At 39.3% G+C, this 23,944-nt stretch overlaps 1 protein-coding gene across 1 annotated transcript in view; it reads right to left on the bottom strand.

Annotated features, from left to right (window-relative positions):
* The window catches only part of LOC122707936 (putative dimethylaniline monooxygenase [N-oxide-forming] 6), a 28,169-nt gene extending 13,568 nt beyond the window's left edge, over positions 1–14,601 (bottom strand). The window contains exons 1-5 of the mRNA XM_043923946.1: positions 14,552–14,601; positions 13,967–14,116; positions 9,223–9,411; positions 7,852–8,014; positions 6,476–6,618 (exon numbers count right to left, since the gene is read on the bottom strand). Of these exons, the coding sequence (XP_043779881.1) occupies positions 6,476–6,618; positions 7,852–8,014; positions 9,223–9,411; positions 13,967–14,098 (627 nt within the window). The 5' untranslated portion in view covers positions 14,099–14,116; positions 14,552–14,601. The remainder of the gene's footprint in view (positions 1–6,475; positions 6,619–7,851; positions 8,015–9,222; positions 9,412–13,966; positions 14,117–14,551) is intronic.
* Positions 14,602–23,944: the final 9,343 nt, after the last annotated feature.

The following is a 23,944-nucleotide window of genomic DNA, read 5'->3' as shown; positions in this document are numbered from 1 at the left end:
TCAACTGTGACAAGTTTAATCTTGTATTAGAAATATGTTAAGTTCTTTTGGTTATGTATATATACCAGTGGTTATGTATACCCACTCCAGTACTCTTGCATGGAAAATCCCATGGAGAGAGGAGCCTGCTAGGCTTCAGTCCGTGGAGTTGCTAAGAGTCAGACACGACTGAGTGACTTCACTTTCACTTTCATGACTCAGCATGGAGTCCTCTGGGAAACCTTCTTTGACAATTCATCCACGCAAAGTTCGGTTATCTAGTCATGGTGCTGCCACGCCACAGCTAAAGTCTCATTGCTTCCTTTCATGATGATCATGTACCTGTCATCCTACCCCTACCTATCTATTCCTCCTTGAAGTTAAGAAGTAGCTTGACATGGACCAGCTAGACTTAATTGATATCTATAGGACATTTCACCCCAAAACAATCAGCTTCACCTTTTTCTCAAGTGCACACGGAACCTTCTCCAGAATAGATCACATCCTGGGCCATAAATCTGGTCTTGGAAAATTCAAAAAAATTGAAATCATTCCAGTCATCTTTTCTGACCACAGTGCAGTAAGATTAGATCTCAATTACAGGAAAAAAATTGTTAAAAATTCAAACATGTGGAGGCTAAATAACACGCTTCTGAATAACCAACAAATCATAGAAGAAATCAAAAAAGAAATCAAAATATGCATAGAAATGAATGAAAATGAAAACACAACAACCCAAAACCTATGGGACACTGTAAAAGCAGTGCTTAAGGGAAGGTTCATAGCATTACAGGCTCACATGAAGAAACAAGAAAAAAGCCAAATAAATAACCTAACTCTACACCTAAAGCAATTAGAGAAGGAAGAAACGAAGAACCCCAGGGTTAGCAGAAGGAAAGAAATCTTAAAAATCAGGGCAGAAATAAATGCAATAGAAACTAAAGAGACCATAGCAAAAATCAACAAAGCTAAAAGCTGGTTTCTTGAAAAAATAAACAAAATTGACAAACCATTAGCAAGACTCATTAAGAAACAAAGAGAGAAGAACCAAATTAACAAAATTAGAAATGAAAATGGAGAGATCACAACAGACAACACTGAAATACAAAGGATCATAAGAGACTACTACCAGCAGCTCTATGCCAATAAAATGGACAACTTGGATGAAATGGACAAATTCTTAGAAAAGTATAACTTTCCAAAACTGAACCAGGAAGAAATAGAAGATCCTAACAGACCCATCACAAGCAAGGAAATCGAAACTGTAATCAGAAATCTTCCAGCAAACAAAAGCCCAGGACCAGATGGCTTCACAGCTGAATTCTACCAAAAATTCAGAGAAGAGCTAACACCTATCTCACTCAAACTCTTCCAGAAAATTGCAGATGAAAGTAAGCTTCCAAACTCATTCTATGAGGCCATCATCACCCTTATTCCAAAACCAGACAAAGATGCCACAAAAAAAAAGAAAACTACAGGCCAATATCACTGATGAACATAGATGCAAAAATCCTTAACAAAATTCTAGCAAACAGAATCCAACAACATATTAAAAAAAATCATACACCATGACCAAGTGGGCTTTATCCCAGGAATGCAAGGATTCTTTAATATCCACAAATCAATATTCTGGGAGGTGGGTCATAGAGGATCTTGCTGTGATTTATGTCGGAGAGTGTTTTGCCTAAATGGGACCTAATGAAACTTAAAAGCTTTTGCACTACAAAGGAAACTATAAGTAAGGTGAAAAGACAGCCCTCAGATTGGGAGAAAATAATAGCAAATGAAGAAACAGACAGAGGATTAATATCAAAAATATACAAGCAACTCCTGAAGCTCAATTCCAGAAAAATAAATGACCCAATTCAAAAATGGGCCAAAGAACTAAACAGACATTTCTCCAAAGAAGACATACAAATGGCTAACAAACACATGAAAAGATGCTCAACATCACTCATTATTAGAGAAATGAAAATTAAAACCACAATGAGGTACCATTACACGCCAGTCAGGATGGCTGCTATCCAAAAGTCTACAAGCAATAAATGCTGGAGAGGGTGTGGAGAAAAGGGAACCCTCTTACACTGTTGGTGGGAATGCAAACTAGTACAGCCGCTATGGAAAACAGTGTGGAGATTTCTTAAAAAACTGGAAATAGAACTGCCATATGACCCAGCAATCCCACTTCTGGGCATACACACTGAGGAAACCAGATCTGAAAGAGACACGTGCACCCTAATGTTCATCGCAGCACTGTTTATAATAGCCAGGACATGGAAGCAACCTAGATGCCCATCAGCAGATGAATGGATAAGGAAGCCGTGGTACATATACACCATGGAATATTACTCAGCCGTTAAAAAGAATTCATTTGAACCAGTCCTAATGAGATGGATGAAACTGGAGCCCCTTATACAGAGCGAAGTAAGCCAGAAAGATAAAGAACATTACAGCATACTAACACATATATATGGAATTTAGAAAGATGGTAACGATAACCCTATATGCAAAATAGAAAAAGAGACACAAAAATACAGAACAGACTATTGAACTCTGTGGGAGAATGTGAGGGTGGGATATTTCAAAAGAACAGCATGTATACTATCTATGGTGAAACAGATCCCCAGCCCAGGTGAGATGCATGAGACAAGTGCTCCGGCCTGGTGCACTGGGAAGACACAGAGGAATTGGGTGGAGAGGGAGGTGGGAGGGGGAATTGGGATGGGGAATACGTGTAAATCTATGGCTGATTCATATCATTGTATGACAAAACCCACTGAATTGTTGTGAAGTAATTAGCCTCCAACTAATAAAAAATTAAAAAAAAAAATCCGCAAATCAATCAATGTAATACACCACATTAACAAATTGAAAGATAAAAACCATATGATTATCTCAATAGATGCAGAGAAAGCCTTTGACAAAATTCAACACTCATTTATGATTAAAACTCTCCAGAAAGCAGGAATAGAAGGAACATACCTCAACATAATAAAAGCTATATATGACAAACCCACAGCAAGTATCACCCTCAATGGTGAAAAATTGAAAGCATTTCCCCTGAAATCAGGAACAAGACAAGGGTGCCCACTCTCACCACTACTATTCAACATAGTGTTGGAAGTGTTGGCCACAGCAATCAGAGCAGAAAAAGAAGTAAAAGGAATCCAGATCGGAAAAGAAGAAGTGAAACTCTCGCTGTTTGCAGATGACATGATCCTCTACATAGAAAACCCTAAAGACTCTACCAGAAAATTACTAGAGCTAATCAATGAATATAGTAAAGTTGCAGGATATAAAATTAACACACAGAAATCCCTTGCATTCCTATATACTAACAATGAAAAAACAGAAAGAGAAATTAAGGAAACAATACCATTCACCATTACAACAAAAAGAATAAAATACTTAGGAGTATATCTACCTAAAGAAACAAAAGACCTATACATAGAAAACTAAAACACTGATGAAAGAAATCAAAGAGGACACAAACAGATGGAGAAACATACCGTGTTCATGGATTGGAAGAATCAATATTGTTAAAATGGTTATTCTACCCAAAGCAATCTATAGATTCAATGCAATCCCTATCAAGCTACCAACGGTATTTTTCACAGAACTAGACCAAAGAATTTCACAATTTGTATGGAAATACAAAAAACCTCGAATAGCCAAAGTAATCTTGAGAAAGAAGAATGGAACTGGAGGAATCAACCTGCCTGACTTCAGACTCTACTACAAAGCCACAGTCATCAAGACAATATGGTACTGGCACAAAGACAGAAATATAGATCAATGGAACAGAATAGAAAGCCCAGAGATAAATCCATGAACCTATGGACACCTTATCTTTGACAAAGGAGGCAAGGATGTACAATGGAAAAAAGACAACCTCTTTCACAAGTGGTGCTGGGAAAACTGGTCAACCACTTGTAAAAGAATGAAACTAGAACACTTTCTAACACCATACACAAAAATAAACTCAAAATGGATTAAAGATCTAAATGTAAGACCAGAAACTATAAAACTCCTAGAGGAGAACATAGGCAAAACACTCTCCGACATAAATCACAGCAAGATCCTCTATGACCCACCTCCCAGAATATTGGAAATAAAAGCAAAACTAAACAAATGGGACCTAATGAAACTTAAAAGCTTTTGCACTACAAAGGAAACTATAAGTAAGGTGAAAAGACAGCCCTCAGATTGGGAGAAAATAATAGCAAATGAAGAAACAGACAAAGGATTAATCTCAAAAATATACAAGCATGCTGTAATGTTCTTTATCTTTCTGGCTTACTTCACTCTGTATAAGGGGCTCCATTTTCATCCATCTCATTAGGACTGGTTCAAATGAATTCTTTTTAATGGCTGAGTAATATTCCATGGTGTATATGTACCACAGCTTCCTTATCCATTCATCTGCTGATGGGCATCTAGGTTGCTTCCATGTCCTGGCTATTATAAACAGTGCTGTGATGAACATTGGGGTGCCCATGTCTCTTTCAGATCTGGTTTCCTCAGTGTGTATGCCCAGAAGTGGGATTGCTGGGTCATATGGCAGATAAAGAACATTACAGCATACTAACACATATATATGGAATTTAGAAAGATGGTAACGATAACCGTATATGCAAAACAGAAAAAGAGACACAGAAATACAGAACAGACTTTTGAACTCTGTGGGAGAATGTGAGGGTGAGATATTTCAAAAGAACAGCATGTATACTATCTATGGTGAAACAGATCACCAGCCCAGGTGGGATGCATGAGACAAGTGCTCCGGCCTGGTGCACTGGGAAGACCCAGAGGAATCGGGTGGAGAGGGAGGTGGGAGGGGAGATCGGGATGGGGAATACGTGTAAATCTATGGCTGATTCATATCAATGTATGACAAAACCCACTGAAATGTTGTGAAGTAATTAGCCTCCAACTAACAATAATAAATATATATATACAAGCAACTCCTGAAACTCAATTCCAGAAAAATAAATGACCCAATCAACAAATGGGCCAAAGAACTAAACAGACATTTCTCCAAAGAAGACATACAAATGGCTAACAAACACATGAAAAGATGCTCAACATCACTCATTATTAGAGAAATGAAAATCAAAACCACAATGAGGTACCATTACACGCCAGTCAGGATGGCTGCTATCCAAAAGTCTACAAGCAATAAATGCTGGAGAGGGTGTGGAGAAAAGGGAACCCTCTTACACTGTTGGTGGGAATGCAAACTAGTACAGCCGCTATGGAAAACAGTGTGGAGATTTCTTAAAAAACTGGAAATAGAACTGCCATATGACCCAGCAATCCCACTTCTGGGCATACACACTGAGGAAACCAGATCTGAAAGAGACACGTGCACCCCAATGTTCATCGCAGCACTGTTTATAATAGCCAGGACATGGAAGCAACCTAGATGCCCATCAGCAGATGAATGGATAAGGAAGCTGTGGTACATATACACCATGGAATATTACTCAGCCGTTAAAAAGAATTCATTTGAATCAGTCCTAATGAGATGGATGAAACTGGAGCCCCTTATACAGAGTGAAGTAAGCCAGAAAGATAAAGAACATTACAGCATACTAACACATATATATGGAATTTAGAAAGATGGTAACGATAACCCTATATGCAAAACAGAAAAAGAGACACAGAAATACAGAACAGACTTTTGAACTCTGTGGGAGAAGGTGAGGGTGGGATGTTTCAAAAGAACAGCATGCATACTATCTATGGTGAAACAGATCACCAGCCCAGGTGGAATGCATGAGACAAGTGCTCGGGCCTGGTGCACTGGGAAGACCCAGAGGAATCGGGTGGAGAGGGAGGTGGGAGGGGAGATCGGGATGGGGAATACGTGTAAATCTATGGCTGATTCATATCAATGTATGACAAAACCCACTGAAGTGTTGTGAAGTAATTAGCCTCCAAATAATTTAAAAAAATAAAATAAAATAAAAAATTAAAAAGAAAAAAAAAAAAAAAGAAGTAGCTTGACTTGCCTCTGTGTTTATTTCTAGCCTGATGCAGTGCTGACACATAAAAACAGCCTGTTATGTGTTGGCTGTTGAATAGGTAAACAATAGTAAGACCTAAATTTTGTTTCTTCCAGAGTGGTAAGCATAGTACTGTTGCATGGTAGTACTGTTATATAAATAAAGGCAGAGCTTGAGCAGCAACCAGTTTGCTTGGAGGTGATTAGATCATAAAATTAAAATAAAAAATGCATACTTACATATATATATATATACATATATGTATATGCACTTAACTCTGGTTTCAGCAGACTATACTTCCTTATTAGCATGGGACACATAACATTGCTTCACAGGGAGAGTGTCTCAAGTCCTTGATTTGACTGGCATGTACAGCAGGTGGATCTGTTGTGGTATGACATGGTCAATGCCATCCTCAGTGCTTGGGATACTGCTGTTTTAGTATAGCCATCCTAAGTTTGTTTCCCCAGACCTCTTAGATCTCATACCTGTGTAACCAGACGACTGAGCTCAACAGCAATGTCACATCCTGAGTTCCCCAGGCCAATCACGAGGACCCTCTTCCCCTTGTACACTTCTGGGCCCTTATAGTCCCGGCTGTGGAGGAAGTGGCCTTGAAATCGGGCGAGGCCTAAATGGAACATGGGGAGTGGTTTGAGTTTACTTCCAGAAGAAATGATTTTCTCCCCCCCAACTATTTTTCAAATGTTTGATTCTCCTATTAGCAATTTTAATTTTAAAAATTTCCCTAATTGAAATGTACTTATCCTTTTGGAGATTTTTGACACTAAATCCCTAACTAATTACTTTTGAAGACATCACAAAAAACTTAAGGAATTTGAATTTATATTTGCTAATAATCATAATATTTATTGAGGGTTTACTTGTCTTAGTTAATTTAATCCTGATAACATCTCTGAATGATAGGTATTAGTGTTATCTCTACTTTAAAAGAAAAGGAAATTGAGACAAATAAGTTTAGTGAGTTGTCTAGGGTTACATGGTAAGTTTCTAGTAGAATAAGGAGTTGAGCCCAGGTATTCTACATTCATAACCCCCAAATATGCTGCCTCTTAGCATTAATGATGTCAATCTTCTATTCTCCCTTAATCTCTACTCTTTTAATTACCTTGGTTTATGAACAACATGGGCTTTCCTTGTGGCTCAGCTGGTAAAGAATCCACCTGCAGTGCGGGAGACCTGGATTTGATCCCTGGGTTGGGAAAATCCCCTGGAGAAGGGAAAGGCTATCCACTCCAGTATTCTAGCCTGGAGAATTCCATGGATTGTATAATCCTTGGGGTTGCAAAGAGTCGGACACGACTGAGCAACTTTGACTTTCACTTTCATGAACATCAGCCTCTGACATATGAGCTCTAATATTTTTGAGGGGATGCATTCCTGTTGCAAAGAAAGAAGGAAGGAGGGGAGGAAGATAGGAAGGAAGGAGTGGGGAAGAGAGGAGGAGGAAAGAGGGAGGAAGGAAGAAGAAAGGAAAAAGGAAGGGAGGTTGCTTATGTATTTATTTACTATTTGCCATTTCTGCAGAGTAATGAAATATGTCACTACACACTCACACACTCACTGTGATTTTTAAAGTTAATTTGCAAAATGTGAATATTGATGAAATTTTAAGACCCAAGTTTCTTCTCAATGGATCTGTGTCTTCATCTAATCTCTGATCTGCAAGTCCTTGATTCTTTTAGGATGAGGCCAATGATGAGTATATTTGACATATCATCAGACTTAATTTTTTAAAAAATATTTGGAACCTTAAGAATGATCATTATGTGCAATCTGTGGAAAACTCTATCCTATTCCTTGATGTTTGTGTATAAGATTTTTATATACTTTCCAAACTTACCAGGAAAAGAATCCGTTGGTAGATTGGGGTACACATGGTGTCCTGAACAGATCATTACAGCATCGAAAATAGTAGATTCCTGTTTCTCATCCTTTTCTGAAACAATTTCCCATTGGCCAGTGACCAAGAAATTGGGACATTTCTTTATACTAGTAACCAGGGTCTTAAAGAAAACCAGAAAGAAATTGCTTATATTTACAGTTCTATGAAGTTTTTTAGTTAGTGTGTTTGTTCCTTGCAGTATTTCTGTGGAGAAAATAATTGTTGTGTGTTCTCATGGTCATTGAGAATAATGTGGAAAGGCATTAAAATAGGAAGTCACAGTGAATCTTCAAATTTCACAAGAATAATTACTCACTGGGGTATATTTATTTTTTGACATCTAGTTAGTAGATTTGGGATACATTGCACTGAGTATTCTTATGAAAGGTGCCATGTCATTTGCTTGCTGTCACCCTACATTGACATCCATGGCTTCTTCCTCTCTGGCTTCCTCTTCTATCTACTCCAATAATATGGGATTATCTCAGGTACAATCCTTGATCTCTGTTTTGCAATATAAGGACACTATCCTTTGGAAATATTAGTCACTTCCATTGCATGACTATTATGTTGATATCAGTTCAGTTCAGTCACTCAGTTGTGTCTGACTCTTTGCGACCCCATGGACTGCAGCACGCCAGGCTTCCCTGTCCATCACCAACTCCTGGAGCTTGGTATAAGTAAAATTATTTAAAACATAATAAGATAAATAAATAAAATATGAAGTAAAGTTTCAATTTATGATTTGCTTCTTATTTTCCCCACTATATATATGTGCTCTGCACATATCTAATGGATTGAAGTTGAGTTCTAAACAAATGTGAAGTATTACTTATAATTATGGAGACAATGCTGCTATGCCATAACTCCTAAGGCTTCTAATCTAAGGAACTAAGTGTGTGAAGAATGAGGGCAATAAAATTATTCTTTTACATTGTTACTTTCTTCTTAAAGGCAGAATCTCTAACAAGTGCCACATCTATTAGAATCACAACTCCTTGGGCATTGGACCTACAGAAGTCTAAGTGTGAACTAGAGACTTTGGGGTTGTTTCTGAAACATAAATGTGTGAGGGTGGAAAGCTCATTAGACTGGTACAGCTGCCTGCACTACTTTCTATGATGTTTTAAAAGCTCTTAGACTCTTTGGAGAACACGTTTTAAGGGGAAATAAAAACAATTCATGAGTACTTTATAATCTGAACCAACATTTGATTGGTGAGGAGTCCAAACCTTTGACTCTGTTTTCTAAGATAACGTCCTGTATCTCTGCTTCTCCTCTAATCCTTAAACATATTGATGTCAACAGCACAAGTTACAAGGTCCTTACCTCAAACTGTATATATCTTAAAAGATTCTTCTTTTGAGCAAATGTCTTTATGTATTCCTGGACCTTGCTTTGGGGCATGTAGTTGGGGTAATCGTCAGGATATGGGAAGTCTGGAAAGCACATCATCTCTTTGGAAGAGTTAGTGAACACAGACTTGTAGATGCTGGCTCTGCCTTCTTCTGAATGGTCCTAAGGAGAATAAGACGACAGAAGAATAGATGGTTGGATGGCATCACTGGCTCGATGGACATGAGTTTGAGTAAGCTCTGGGAGTTGGTGACAGGCAGAGAAGCCTGGCGTGCTGCAGTTCATGGGGTTGCAAAGCGTTGGACACGACTGAGTGACCAAACTGAAGAAGAATAATAAGGCTTAAAAAGGAAACCAAGAATGGCATTCCCCTCAGTGACTATTCAGTTAATTGAAACCTTTTCTATATGTTAAAAAAAAAAAAAGAAAAAAATTGACTGTTGTCTGTAAGACATGGAAACGAAAGCCTTCAACAACACTTGTCCCAGGGCTGGTGAATCTTCGGTCTTGGTCCTTTTGCTCTAATTAGCTCCAGTTTAGCTCTTTTTTTCCCCCAGTCACAGCACTGGGTCTGATCTCATACTCATTTTCAAGAACATAACTAAAGAGTCCAATGGAAGCTATGGCTTTTAGCCTGTTTGATTTTCTTTATGGAATTCGGTGAACTCTTGTCTTCACTAGCCATAGAACCCTCTAAAGAAGTCATTTCCTGAAGGGCTCCTTAGACTGTCACTTCCTGGGTCCCACCTCTGAATTTCTGGCTCAGTGTGTCTGGAGTGGGGCCTGAGAAAGTGCGTTTCTGACAAGATCCCTGTGCTGCTGATGCTGTTGGTCCAGGGACCACGCCTGAGGACCACTTCTGTAGTGTAAATGAATTCTGTGCTTGAGGAGTTCCTGAACTCACCAACTAGTGGCATTCACTCCTCACCAAAGAAACAAAAGAAACAAGAAGCCTTAGAACTTGTGTTAAAACTTGGCATCTTATAGTAAAACCACCATGTAATTGAAAAGTGGCTTCTTTTGAGGAACAGTGGAAGGCTAAGTTCAAAACAAACATTTCCTCTCTGTTTGAAAAACAGGATAAAAGTTCACAGAATGTGCTGCCTTGAAAGTACATCTAGAAGCTGGCAACCCATCTTTCCCCAAATCTTGAAGGAATTCTCATGAAAGGAAGGAAAAGGATGGAATGTTATATTGCTCCTGGATTCAAGACAGCTAACTCTCTCCAGTCCAACAACCCCATATGAGAGAACTGTGTCTCTGAGGGGCTACTGAGTCTTCACTGTTTCCCCTTAAGTGACAAAAAATAAACTTCCTCTACCCGTGGTTGCTGCATTTCTCATGATAACTAAGCCCAGAGATTTTAACTTTTTAAACCTCACTTGGAAATTTCTGCTAAGGTCAGAGAAAGAGTTGAGGCTTTGGCTTGGTGGGTTCTCATGTTTGGGTCTGTTACTGTTCACCCCTAGCCAGTAACTTGTGTTAATGTTTGTGAGAAGGAGTTTTCTAAGCTGCCCACTAAAGGGAGGGCTGAGCTGTGGGTTGGAGACTGGTTTAAAAAATGTATGATTTTGCTCTGAGAAATAGAGGTGATAAGACCATGAGTTATTTCCATCATTAATGAACTGCTGGACTCTTTCACCACTGGACTCCAGCCAATCATAACAAAGAAGAGAAGAGTACATGCCCTACAGCTCCTTGGAATTTTCCCTAAAAGACTGTTCTGCAAACAGAGGAAAACAAAAATATTATGTAACAACAGAGAGTAGCTCCAGGGAGTTCACATTTTCATTATTTAAATATGTGGGGTAGTTTGAGCCAGTAAGGAAGAAATTAAGCTCAGATGCTCCCCACTGACTAGGACAAGATGTCATGCTATGGGACATGTTAGCATTGTCTGTCTTGGGTTGTAATTGTATAATCTCCTATCATCCCTACTAGAACATAAGTAACTTGAGGGCAAGGTCAGAGGCGAATTCAAAACTATTGTGCATGCATTTTAGCAGTCTGCCTTGATCATCTTTCATATTCCCATTTTATCAGTCCCATTTTTGCTTGCTTAGATATACCTTCAAGGTCCAGCTCAAAAGTTGTCCCCTTCCATGCCTTTCCTTATCTTCCTTTCCACCCATTAGAAGTCATCTCTGCTTTCACCAAGTTCTAATTGTCTTTACTACCGTAATCATATTCTGTTTATTCATTTGTATTATGATTATTCTAAGACTTCTTTTCTCTCCGCTTTTAGAATACTGCATGCCTGCTGTACCTCTTGTTTGCAGCTATGCCTGCGAATATGTATTTGCTGAATGGATAAAGGAATGAATGAGTGAAACAAAATTTCAGATAGTTCTGGTTCAATACTTTTCCCTTTGCAATCCAAATGACCTATTGTATGTGACTTGTTGAGCAACCTTTTATTACAGCCACAACAAAATCTTTTGAGGTCATGAGGTCCTATATTAGAGTCTATAAAATTTAAGACATGCTCACATTCAGCCTGGTAGTTTTTAAATCCCATTTGGTTTTTATTTTACAGAAAAAGCACACAGAGAAAAGTTCAGAATTCTCAGGTTTCTCTCTTCCAGAATACCTTCTACATGACAGAACTTGCAAGATAAAAGCTTAATGTAGCACACTTTTCAAAAATTCCTCTCTGATAATACTGCATACCAAGCAACTTTTCTTAGAAAAGAAGGAAGAAGTGGGGCGTGTGGAGAGGGCTAAAGTTTAGAATATTTGTATATGTTTATACTCCCACAGGGCTTTTGAGAATAATTCTGCTTATACACAACGACTTTATGAAAAAGGTATCTTTTCCTCTTGTGGATAACCCAGGGTCTGAATTTGAGTATATTGATCTATCATCTAATGCTTCTTAAAATAAATTTTCCGATCTGGCTGCACTGGTTAACTTAGAGATCCATGGATACACCGTGTTCATTGCCTTCTCTGCACCTTTCATGGATTGCTGGTCACTGCTACCTAGAAGCCTTTCCCACCTGATGCTGGCACACTCTTGGTGTCTGTACTGTTGGCAATGTCCCACTCTCTGGAGCTGTGTTACATGATGGTTCTTTACTTACTTGTCTGAGTATCTCCTTCAAGTCTCAGCTAAGTGTTATCCCTGTAGGAAATTTCTCTTGACCTGCTAGTATTTTAGGAGTCCAGCCTCATCTAAATCTCAAGGCACTTGTTTATTTAACTAACAGTCACCAAGGGCTATCTTGTTGTAAAGTTATATAATCTTTTGTTTGTACTCTTAGGACCATATATATTAACATTTTGGAATTTGTAGATTTTTGAAGTTTTTCCTTAGTATTCCTAGTGAGATCTGGTGCAACACCTTATCATCAAATGTAATAAAATTACTACAGCAAAACATGGAGTTGGACAAAGACTATATACATAGCCTCATATCAGTTCAATCCTGTTTCCTGACTATATGACTTCCGGACAGGTTTTGCTATTAAATGAGTTTTTCTGTTATAGGATTGTGGACCTATATTAAGGCTTGCTACACCAAATGAAGTAGAAACCATTTATGTAAAGTGGTTATGACACATATTTGTCATCCCAGGACATCCCAGTACAGCACTCTGTCAAAATAGATGCTCAAGCAGCATTTAATTACTTCTAATAAGTCAATAAACAACCATTTCATGGTTTAGATTAAGCTGGTCATATCTCCCTGATAAAATGTAAATTAAAAATTTTGAATTCATTAAAAAAAAAAACCCTTGATTATTTCCTAGTGGAAAATACAAATTGATGCTCTGTATTTCATGCAATATTTTCAGAGTTATAGGACCCCCAGAGCAACCTATTGTTGTAGGTTGGGCAATACAGAGACCAGGACAGACTGAGGTTACAAGATAAATGATGTGGCTAGAATACCTTCAAGCCAAATAAATATCATCTATATCTAATCCTAATGGCTAGGGAGTTCAGGACAGAAAATCTGGAAGTTTCCTAAAGGTGGTTTTTAAAATTTAAGAATTGGGTTTATAATGACTATTTCCTGATTGTATTTTTTTTCTAGCAATGAACCGAATGGCAGAGATAATTATTTTTCTCTCTGGACATGGCCTGACAAGAGTATTTAATACCCATGTATACACCATACACAATCAACATTTATAATAACTTATTATAGGTGCCTAATAGACATGAATTAATTAAAAAATCATATCCTGCTATAATTGGGAGGCAGGTTAGAAGGAACTTAATTTTCAACTTCTGCATTTGACTAAGGAGCATTTGAAGGGTAGAAAGAAAAAAAGTGACTTTCCTGAAATCTGTCTGCTTAAAAAATCAGAGTTGATACTGGAACTCAGGACTTCTGACCCCAGTCTAGTTTTTCTCTTTCAAATGTCCCCTATCCCCATGCCCATGTTCTCAGAATTTAATAGCAAAAGGAATAGGATCTTTCAGTTACATGGGGAGGCAGTAGTATAGTTTTTCTGTCAACTACTGACCGTTTTACCCCTTAAAAGCCTAGAGATTTGGGCTCTGCCACATAGGTGGCAACATTTAATGAGCTGGAGAAGTCCTCTTATGAGATAGTTTAAATGATAGGTCATTTAAATGATAGGACTTGAGTAGGATGGGAGAGAGATTTCATTTTCCAGAGCATCTGGAGCATTTGTGATCAAGTCTGAAAGAACTGTTCACATTTGATTTGCAGTGTAAACCCATCACCTTCTATTGTCTTACTCACTGAGAATTCCCACAGACCTCCAACTTCATTGCTCCTTTCAAAGCAGGTGGGCTCCAGCCCCTCTTCCAGACAACACCGTATGGAGGCCAAGCCACTGACGCCAGCTCCAATGATGGCCACTCTCTTCACCATTGTTGCCTGTAGGAGGATCTGGAGAGAACTTCTTCAGAAGATATCCCTAAATGCTTAAATTTTTTTCAGTAGAAATAATCAGCTGAGGTTTGTATGTCACGAGCCTCATCTTAACACTCAAGAAGACATAAATACACATTAAGAGTTTATGCTAAAAAAAAAAAAGTTTATTCTCTCTCTCTCTTTTTTAACCACTTTTGCTATACTAAGATAATAAATCTGGCTTCTTCTGGTTATTCAAGATGCCAAAAATAGCAGAGCCAGTGAACCCCAGAGCAGTAAGGACCTTATAAATCATATATCTAATGCTCTCAATTGCAAATGAAATGGCTGTCATTCCAAGAAGTCTAGAAATTACTTCTTCAGGGTCTCAGAGTTTACAAGTATAAGAACTGGAACAAGAATTCAAGCCTTCTACATAAAAACCCACCATAACAAATCACTTATACTTACTTGGAATGTTTGGCGCTAAGGGGCCTTACTCTTAATCAACTACCTTCTTTCCCCAGAGAAGTTACAGTTCTCTAAACATAGAAGAGAATGGCTTTTAACAATGTCTTTTGATATAAAAATTGGGGAAGGGGAGGAGTTATTTTTCTTAAAGTAAAAATTCCGGTTTACTTGTATTTTTCATGACATAGAGCCCTGGGAAGAGAAAACTTGGAAGAGAAGGGTTGAGTGTGGTAGGCATAGGAGAACAGGGGCGGGGAGGTGGTGGGGGGCAGAGGAAGAAAGGAAAATGGTAAGGGCAAGAATGAAGTCTGTGGTTCTAGTTCCAAAAAATAAAGCAGTAATTATGATATGGTTATCAAAGCTGTAAAATGAACCACCTGGGAGATTAGAGGAACAATGGTTTTAAAATTTCTTTTTGCTCTGGAATTATAGAATATGTAAACAAATGCTATGCACCTGGACTTAATGAAAGGTTTTGCTTGGCCACCAATGGGGGAAGAGAAGTCTCAATCTTCTAGAAATTTAGGAAGGCTTGATGAGGTGAGTTAACTCCTAGAGAAGATGAGTTTCAAAGTTTGAAACAGGCAGAATTTCAAAGTCACTGAATCTTGGCTCTGTCTCCATCTCACTTTTCCTGTTTCTATGTAGCTTCTTCCTACTCTTCCCTCCTTCCCTTCCGTCCACTTTCCTGAGTGCTTTTACCATGTCAAGCATTATAGTAGTCTGTTGGGGGCTTAAAGATGGAAAGAACAGTTTTACCATCTAGAAACATTTAATCTAATGGAGAGAGGTGATCAAAGTCACAATGGCAGTGTGATTCAGTGGAGTGCTGGCACTCAGGCAGGAACATCTAGGTCCACCTGGAAGAGAAGTGAGAGAAGCTTCAAGGGGAAGTGAGAAGAAAGCTGAATTTTGAAGGAAGAATAGAGGTTTCTTAGGTAGATTATGGGCAAGGAACATAAAATAGTCAGAAAGAAAAACATGTGCAAATGCACAAAAAAGAGAACAAGATAGAATGAGCTGCAATTAGTTCAGTGTTGCTGAACTGTAAGGTGATGGGAATAGCAGATGAATTAATCAGGCAGGGCCCAGATTATGAAGGGTATTGAAGGGTTTGGATACCATCCTCTGGGTTGTGGTGATCCATTCAGGAATTTTGCACAAGGGAGTGATAAGATCAGAAAAGATCAGATTCACATGGAAACTAGAATGGACAATAACTACAATCAAGGGTATCAAAACCCAGGAGGTTATTTCAGTAGTCTAGGCAGAGATGTGGGGGACCTAAATTAGAGCAATGTCAGCACAAAGGAGAATAGAGACTGGACAAATGAGATATTTAGGAGGTAGATGTTTGGGGACTTGCTGAGTGATTATAGAGTTGATGCCTCAGAGAAGGTCCTTCCATCTTTAAGATTTTATATTCATGGCCTATATGCATATCACTCATGATTTAGAACAGGAAGCAGAAATTATTCTATTTCACAAAAAAAGGAGTAGATAAAAGGGCAGGAGGAGCAGAAAGCAGAAGGCTGCCACAGGCCTTGTAAGATCATACCACTAGAGCAACCACCCAAAGGACAGGAAACTTCTGCTGTTACCACAGATGCCTTCAAAAAGTGAGGTATGGAGTTTGACTGATGTAAACACATCTGTTGGAACATGTTTGCCCACCAACCTGTCACAGAAATGTAGCCTTTGCTTCCCTTTGCTTTCTAAGCCCAGATGTTTATCTCAATGGGAAAACCTAAATTGTATCCAAGCTTTAACTGCAAACAAGTCTTAGAAGTGCAGTTTTGAACCTTACAAGCCTTGGGATGCAGGAGGGACCCTACAGGAGTGGGTCAATGTCACTGAACAGCGTCTAGCACAGTGGGTTATGTGGTATGACGTGGAAGCCAGGGACTTCTCTGGTGGTCCAGTGGTTAAGAATCCACCTTCCAATGCAGGGGACAAGGGTTCAATCCCTGGTTGGGGGACTAAGATCCCCCATGGTACAGGGCAATTAAGCCTGTGTGCTACAACTAGAGAAGCCCGCATGCTGCAACTACTGAGCCCAAACACCTACAATCTGTGCTCCCCAGCAGGAGAAGCCCTTGCACCACAACTAGCAAAAACTCACGTGCCCCAAAAAAGACCCAGCACAGTCAAAAATTAAAAAAAAAAAAAAAAAAAGAATTGGAAACCAGTTTTTTATTCCTAGAACCCCTAAACACATTCATACTCTTCTCTAATGGCTCTATAATAAATATTCAGCGATTTACCCCTTTGGTTGTATATTTTGTGTTAATTCTCACAAGACTTCAGATCTCTACTCTGTAAAATGAGAAAATTGAACTATTGCTATTAATAGCATCCTTCCAACATTCTCTGAATCTCTTAATTTACTGAATGCATGCTAAATCTCTTCAGTTGTGTCTAACTCTTTGTGACCCCATGGACTGTAGCCCGCCACGCTCCTCTGTCCATGGAATTCTCCAGGCAAGAATACTGGAGCTGGTTGCCATTCCCTCCTCCAGGGTATCTTCCCAACCCAGGGATGGAACCCGTCTCCAGTGGCTCCTGCATTGCAGGCAGATTCTTTACTGCTCAGCCACCAGGGAAGCCCAATCTACTGAATAAATCAAACTAAACCTTTCAAAGATAGAAAAATGTAAGCTAAAGACACAAATATATTTAAACTGCTTAAGAGATTGTTCTATATGACCCTAATGTCCAAAAGTTGATTTAATTTAGCTGCTAAGAGCCAAGTTAAATTGGGAGTTTCAACTGATGCAACTGAAAGTATAAGAGTGTCAAGAAAATGGAGCTTGAGAGAGAATCTTGAAATGAATCTCTCTGGAAAGAGCTGTAGGTATGTATGCTGTGTGTCCCCTTTCCATCAAAGGGACAGGATCAGAAGACCTGATTCTTGCCACACACATAAAGGAGGAGCTCCATTCGACCACTTAGAGAGAGGAACTTTGTCTACCTGCCTCCTACCTGGGAAATCTAGAGGATCAGATTCTGACTGGCTAGCTAGGAAGGACTTTCTATGTTTGCTTTGGCCTGCACTCCCAGAGGGTGTTGCAACAAAGCGTGTGTAATGGTTTCTTGAGGGCCAGAGGTTTCTTGTGAGCCTCCCAAGTTGAGCTAAAATGGGGTTATATTAAATCCTGTCCAGTAAGGCTGCCTAGAAGCAGCATGGGACCCCAGTGTGAGGAGAGGTTGCTGAGGAAGTGCCTCCCTGTGCCTCCCCTTCTAGGTCAAGGAGACCATTGTGGAGAGACTACTACTGTTTGGGGCCTCTGAAGTATAAGCCAAAACAGCTATATAAGAATTGTTATTGTTCAGTCACTAAGTTGTTTCCGACTCTTTGCCACCCCATGGACTGCAGCACACCAGGCTTCCCTGTCCTTCTCCTGGAGTTTGCTCAAATTCATGTCTTTTGAGTTGATGATGCCATCCAACCATCTCATTTTCTGTTGCCCCCTTCTCCTCCAGGCCTCAATTTCCCCCAGCACCAGGGTCTTTAACACTGAGTTGGCTCTGCTTCAGGTAGTCAAAGTATTGGAACTTCAGCTTCAGCATCAAGTCTTTCCAAAGAATATTTAGTGTTGCTTTTCTTTAGGATTGACTGGTTTGATATCCTTGCTATCCAAGGACTCTCAAGAGTCTTCTCTAGCACCACAGTTTGAAAGCATTAATTCTTTGACGTTCAGCCTTCTTTATGATCCAACACTCACATCGTACATGACTACTAGAAAAACCATAGCTCTGACTAGACGAAACTTCACCAGCAAAGTGATGTATTTGCTTTTTAATATGCTGGCTGGGTTTGTCATAGCTTTTCTTCCAAGGAGCAAGCATCTTTTAATTGCATGGCCGTAGTCACCATCTGCAGTGATTTTGGAGCCCAAGAAAATAAAATCTGTCACTGTTTCCATTGTTTTCCCATCTATTTGCCATGAAGTGATGGGACTAGATGCCATGATCTTAGTTATTTGAATGTTGAACTTTAAGCCAGCTTTTTTCACTCCTCTTTCTTCAATTCTCCATTTTCCAAATTCCATAGGTAGTTTGTAGTTTGAATGCTGGACAGAACAGAAGTAGTTTGGACAGGCTGCCTGTTGTCTGGCTTCCCTGGGAAGCAGACTAGAATTCTTGGAGGTTGGGGGAGAATAAGAGAATTTACTGTGAGCCTTGTATAAGGTGTGAGAAGAGCTGATGCTTGACAGACAAGCTGATTATTGCAGAATAGGTGAGGGTTTGGGAAGATTTTCCAGATCACTTCATATCTTGTAATTCATTATTGTATTTTGCTGAACCTAATGGAGTCTTGGGAGACTCACAACTGTAGCCAGAGGCCTTGCTTTACTGTGATTCTAGATCCCTGGGGTTCATGTCACTGCAACTCCAGAACTGCTCAGACCACAGATTTACCCCCTTACTCCTTTCCCTGAGCTGATGCCTAGCTCTACCTGGTTTATGATAGATATAGAAGAGGGAGACAGGAAAAGAGATTTAAGTTTCTCTTTCTTGGAAGTTTCCTTCAAGCACAAGATTTTATGGCAATTGCCTTGAAGGTGACCCCTCAGGTTTATCCAAGAGGAGGCCTTGGGCCACAGAGAGGAAAGCTGTTCAGTCAGAGGAAAGTCTGAAGGGTCAGAATGGCAGTATCCCCTTTCCTTTTTTCAGTGACAACTTTATCTTCTTGGCCCCAGCCTGCCCCAATGAATGAACTTAGACTCAACTCTATTCTCTTTGAGGAGCTCTTTTGTGGCTAGCAGTTTATTTCTTTTGCTCTTAACTAAGGGCCATTCTTCTGAAGCTGGGACTTAAAGTGACTTTGGGAAATTAATCTTCCCAAAGCACCTATTATGTCATGCCCCTTCTTAGGAGTTGAAGATCACTTCCTGATAGCAGTCACACTCTGCCCTGCTCTACCCATCCCACCATTTCTCTGCACACACCCTGTCTGCCTGTCACAAACACCCCACTCCTTCTCATCTCTCTGCTTGTGATCAAGCTCCTTCCTGGTGCAGGCCTCTGAATTCATGGGTTGGGGAACACTTCCACCTCCATTTGGTCTGTACAAGTCCTGTGCATCTTTCAGACCCTGAATAAACTTCAGTCTCCTCAAGAAGGCTTCCTAGTACCTAAACACTTTTGAGTTCCTGTAGATCAAATATGATGTCCCACACTGCCTTACCATGGAGACTTCTGGGGCGGTGTGCTCATTGTCTCATGAGTTTTAATTCTTACCTCTGTTTGACTGATTTGATATTTCCTATCATGGACAATATTGTGTACCTAAATTGTATCTTCCTCAACACCCAGTAGAGCTGGGTATTCCATAGGAGCTCTATAAGTAAATGTTGATTTAACTTGGTGACCCTATTCTAAATATTTTCTTATTGGTAACACAGAACAGTGATTCAGTTCATCTGCCAGAAGTATTTTTTGGTATCTTGGGATTTGGAACAGACTTCATCTTTTTCCACCAGAACGCATGGAGCCATCTTTCCTTTGTTCTGAGTAAAATATCCTGTTTAACTTTTCAGACAAGTCTACACCAGATGTTTTTTTTTTTAGTTTGCTTTTTATACTGGTTGCAAAATACATTCTGTTTGTTGTGTTGTATGAAATTGGCTTCAGTTTTTGGATCCACTTAAGTCTGTGAAGTTTTGGCATATATCTCCCTTCTGACATGGTCAGGAGGATAAGGGGTGGTGGTGCAGTGAATTAGACACTGAGAATTTTCCTGAGTTTGAAATTAGATCAATCACTCCACAAAGAGGCCACTTTCTTCTATTTCCTCAAATGATATATTGTTTAACCAAGGAATTCCTAAGTTCAAAAACCCCTAGTGTTATCCAAGTCTGATTTCCCTAGACTGGTATTCAATCAGTTAAATGTATTTACTAACTTAGTCACTCATTAAAATATGTATACCTACCATGTGGCAGTGAATCAATACAGCTAGTTATTGAGAAGTCACAGGGGATGTGGAGAGAGGTGAATTATTGTTTCAGTGTTCACTAACCAGCATGGATGTTTCCATGTATGGAGGAGAAGGACGGTGGGGAGGGGAGAGATTAAGATAAGTACAAGCATAAATCTACTGCAGGGAAGAATACAAGTGACACCAAAAGGAAACCAAGTTACTATATTGAGTCAAATGAGAGAGAACAAACATTTATATGGGAGTAACTTGAGAGGCTTTATGGTGGAAGTGTGGTATTTGAGATGGGTTTAAAGAATGCTGGCTGATTGATTATTATTTTCCTTTGACCTCAAAGTCATTAAAATTTTTTGTTATTGTTTTTAATTTTTATATGATTTAAAAGTTAATTTTCATTCATCATTATTAAAAAATATTGGCTGTATTCCTCATGTTGTACAATACATCCTTGAGCTTATCTTACACTCAGTAATTTGTACCTGCCATTCCCCTACTCCTATATTGCCCTCTACCCCATAACCACTAGTTTGTTCTCTATATGTGTGAGTCTGCTTCTTTTACATTATATTGACTGGTTTGTTATAATTTTTTAGATTCCACATATAAATGATATCATACAGTATTTGTCTTTCTCTGTCTGACTTATTTCATTTAGCATAAGCCCTCCATGTCCACCCATGTTGCTGCAAATAGCAGAATTTCATTCTGTGACTGAGTAGTATTCCATTGTATATATGTCACATCTTCTTTATTCATTCATCTGTTGGTGGACACTTAGGTTGCTTTTATCTTTTGGTAATTGTAAATAATGCTGCTATGAGCATTAAGGCAAATGTATCTCTTTGACTTAGTGTTTTTGTTTTTTTCTTGTATATACCCAGGAATGGAATTGCTGGGTCATATAGAAGTTTTGTTTTTAGTTTTTTGAGAAACATCCATGCTGTTTTATACAGTAGCTGCACTAATTTACTCTCCCACCACTAGTGTATAAGGGTTCCCTTTTATCCACATTCTTGCCAACATTTGTTATTTGTAGAGTTTTGGTGATAGCCACTCTGACAGGTGTGAGGTAATATCTCACTGTGGTTTTGATTTGCATTTCCCTGAAGGTTAGTGATACTGAGTATCTTTTAAAATTTTTTTTCATTGCTTTACAATGCTCTGTTGGTTTCTGTTACACAACAGTGTGAATCAGTTGAGTATCTTTTAGTGTGCCTACTGTCCATCTGTATTTCCCCATTGGGAAAATGCCTATTCAGCTCTTCTGCCCATTTTAAAATCAGGTTGTATTTAATACTGAATTGTATGAACTGTTTACATACATTGGATATTAATCCCTTATTGTTCATATCATTGGCAAATATTTTCTCCTATTCAGTAGGTTGTCTTTTCATCAAACCTGTTGTTTTCTGCTCTACTTTCTGGGCCTGGGACTCTGCAAACCTCATTCTTGTTTGCCAGCTGGCTCCTTGTCTGGGGGAGTTTAGAACCTAGAAAAGAAGGGAATTACTCCTCTCTATTTGCTTCCTATTCCTGTTAGCACTACTGCAGCAATACACTGGTTCCATAGCTAGTTTCAGGTTACAGTTGTTCCAATACTCATAGAGCCAGTTCCTACATGCTGCTTCAAAGAGCCAGCACTAGCCAGCTGGCACCCTCCTCAGAGGTGCAATCTCGCTCTGCAAGTTTCCTTTAAGCTTCTAAGTTCTAATCATCCCAGTCTCTTCCCTTTGTCTCTTAGGCCTGGAGGTGGTAGCCCTTTCTGCAGTTACTACCTCTGTGATATTCTGTATCCTCCTTTTGTTCTTTAGGGTTTCCAGTATCTCACCAACAATTTTTAATATTATATTCTCTATGTTAAAATAAATGGTGACTGGGTACTGACTAATACAAAAGTTGCTGTCAGGAATGGTCCAATAAAACGAACATTTAAAAATTATATTTGGGAGCTGGCTTGGTCATGTCCTTAGATCTGAATGTAGTGCTGAGCCCTTTGACAACTGTAAATTGGGATGCAGTAATCCATGGAAAATGGTGGTATCACAACTAACCATATTATCACCTATGTTTGATTGTGGGAAATTGTGTACTAAAGCAAGTGCCTTGTAGGAACAAGTGGCTTTTGTGCTTACCCGTGTGGCAACAAAGATACCCAAAAGGTCAAGTGGAGGGATGGCTACTTCTGAGCAAACTGAAGTGCTTAAGAAGGAAAATGACAGGCTTAGGTCTTTAGACTCTGGGCTCAATGAATGGTCAGAGAGGCAGAGCTTCTGTGGTGGACCGAAAAGAACCTCTTATTTCTTTTAGCTTCAGTGGTAATCTTGCTGGAAATCAGAGCAAATTTTACTTTTATAGGTTTCAGAATCATAACATAAACTGAACCCCCAGCCTCATCAAGTCTTTCAATGAAGTTGAGAATCTTGAACTTGTGAGTCACTCTAATCCTGGAAGCAGCCTACCTTCCATATCTGAAGATGCTTAAAGATCCTGTAACAACTGTGAAAGGATGGCTATTAGCCTCAAGATCTACCCCTATCTATCCTTTGTTGCCTTTAGATTCATAATCAGAGTTAGACCTCAGCATGTTCCAGGGGAACAGGTAAAAAGTCTGACTCAGGAGGAAAGAGTTTAGATTTAAGATTGGTTTGAAAGATGCTTAGACTCCAAGAAGGAAGATAACTGTATCTGTAGGCATGAAGGGGTTTTCCCAGGTGGTGTTAGTGTTAAAGAACTTGCCTATGAATGCAGGAGACGTAAGAGATGTGAGTTTGGGTTGGGAAGATCCCCTGGAGGAAGGCATGACAACGCACTCCAGTGTTCTTGCCTGGAGAATCCCCATGAACAGAGGAATCTGGTGAGCTCTAGTCCATAGGGTTGTAAAGAGTCAGACATGACTGAAGTGACTTAGAACACACATAGGCATGAAGATGGGTTTATTCAGAGAGCGAACTGTAAATCGTCTAGTTAGATTGGAACAAAGCTGTTCCTTTAGTCCTATCTTGGTATATGCTTCTTGGAGTACCCTGGACTAATTCTTTCTCTTATGACTGGACTTTTACCCTCTTTGTTTTTAAAATCAGAACAGAAGCCCTAATCTGGTCTCCAGGCCACTTGAGTGGGGCTCTGAGAGCCTGTCTGGTTCTTATCTATAATCCCTTCTTTCCATTCAGGAGCTGGATTTTTTTCATACCATCTACTTCTGGCCGGAGTCTTACTTAAATGGGTAGACCATATTGAATCACAGTGTTTTTTGGAACCATTTGTAAGACTTTGACTATTGCTACCACCTGGAAACTCACTGTCTTGTCTTCATTACTGCTACGAGAACAAAATCACCACCTTGCCCTCCTCTTGAATATCAACTGATTCACTTTGTTGTACACTTGAAACTAGCACAATAATGTAAATCAGTTGTTGTTGTTCAGTTGCCTAGTCATGTCTAGCTTTTT

The sequence above is a fragment of the Cervus elaphus genome, chromosome 14 (assembly GCF_910594005.1).
Source record: "Cervus elaphus chromosome 14, mCerEla1.1, whole genome shotgun sequence".
NCBI classification, from domain to species: Eukaryota; Metazoa; Chordata; class Mammalia; order Artiodactyla; family Cervidae; genus Cervus; species Cervus elaphus.
Note: the sequence above shows the minus strand (reverse complement) of the source record. Positions and strands in the feature narration are given on the sequence as shown.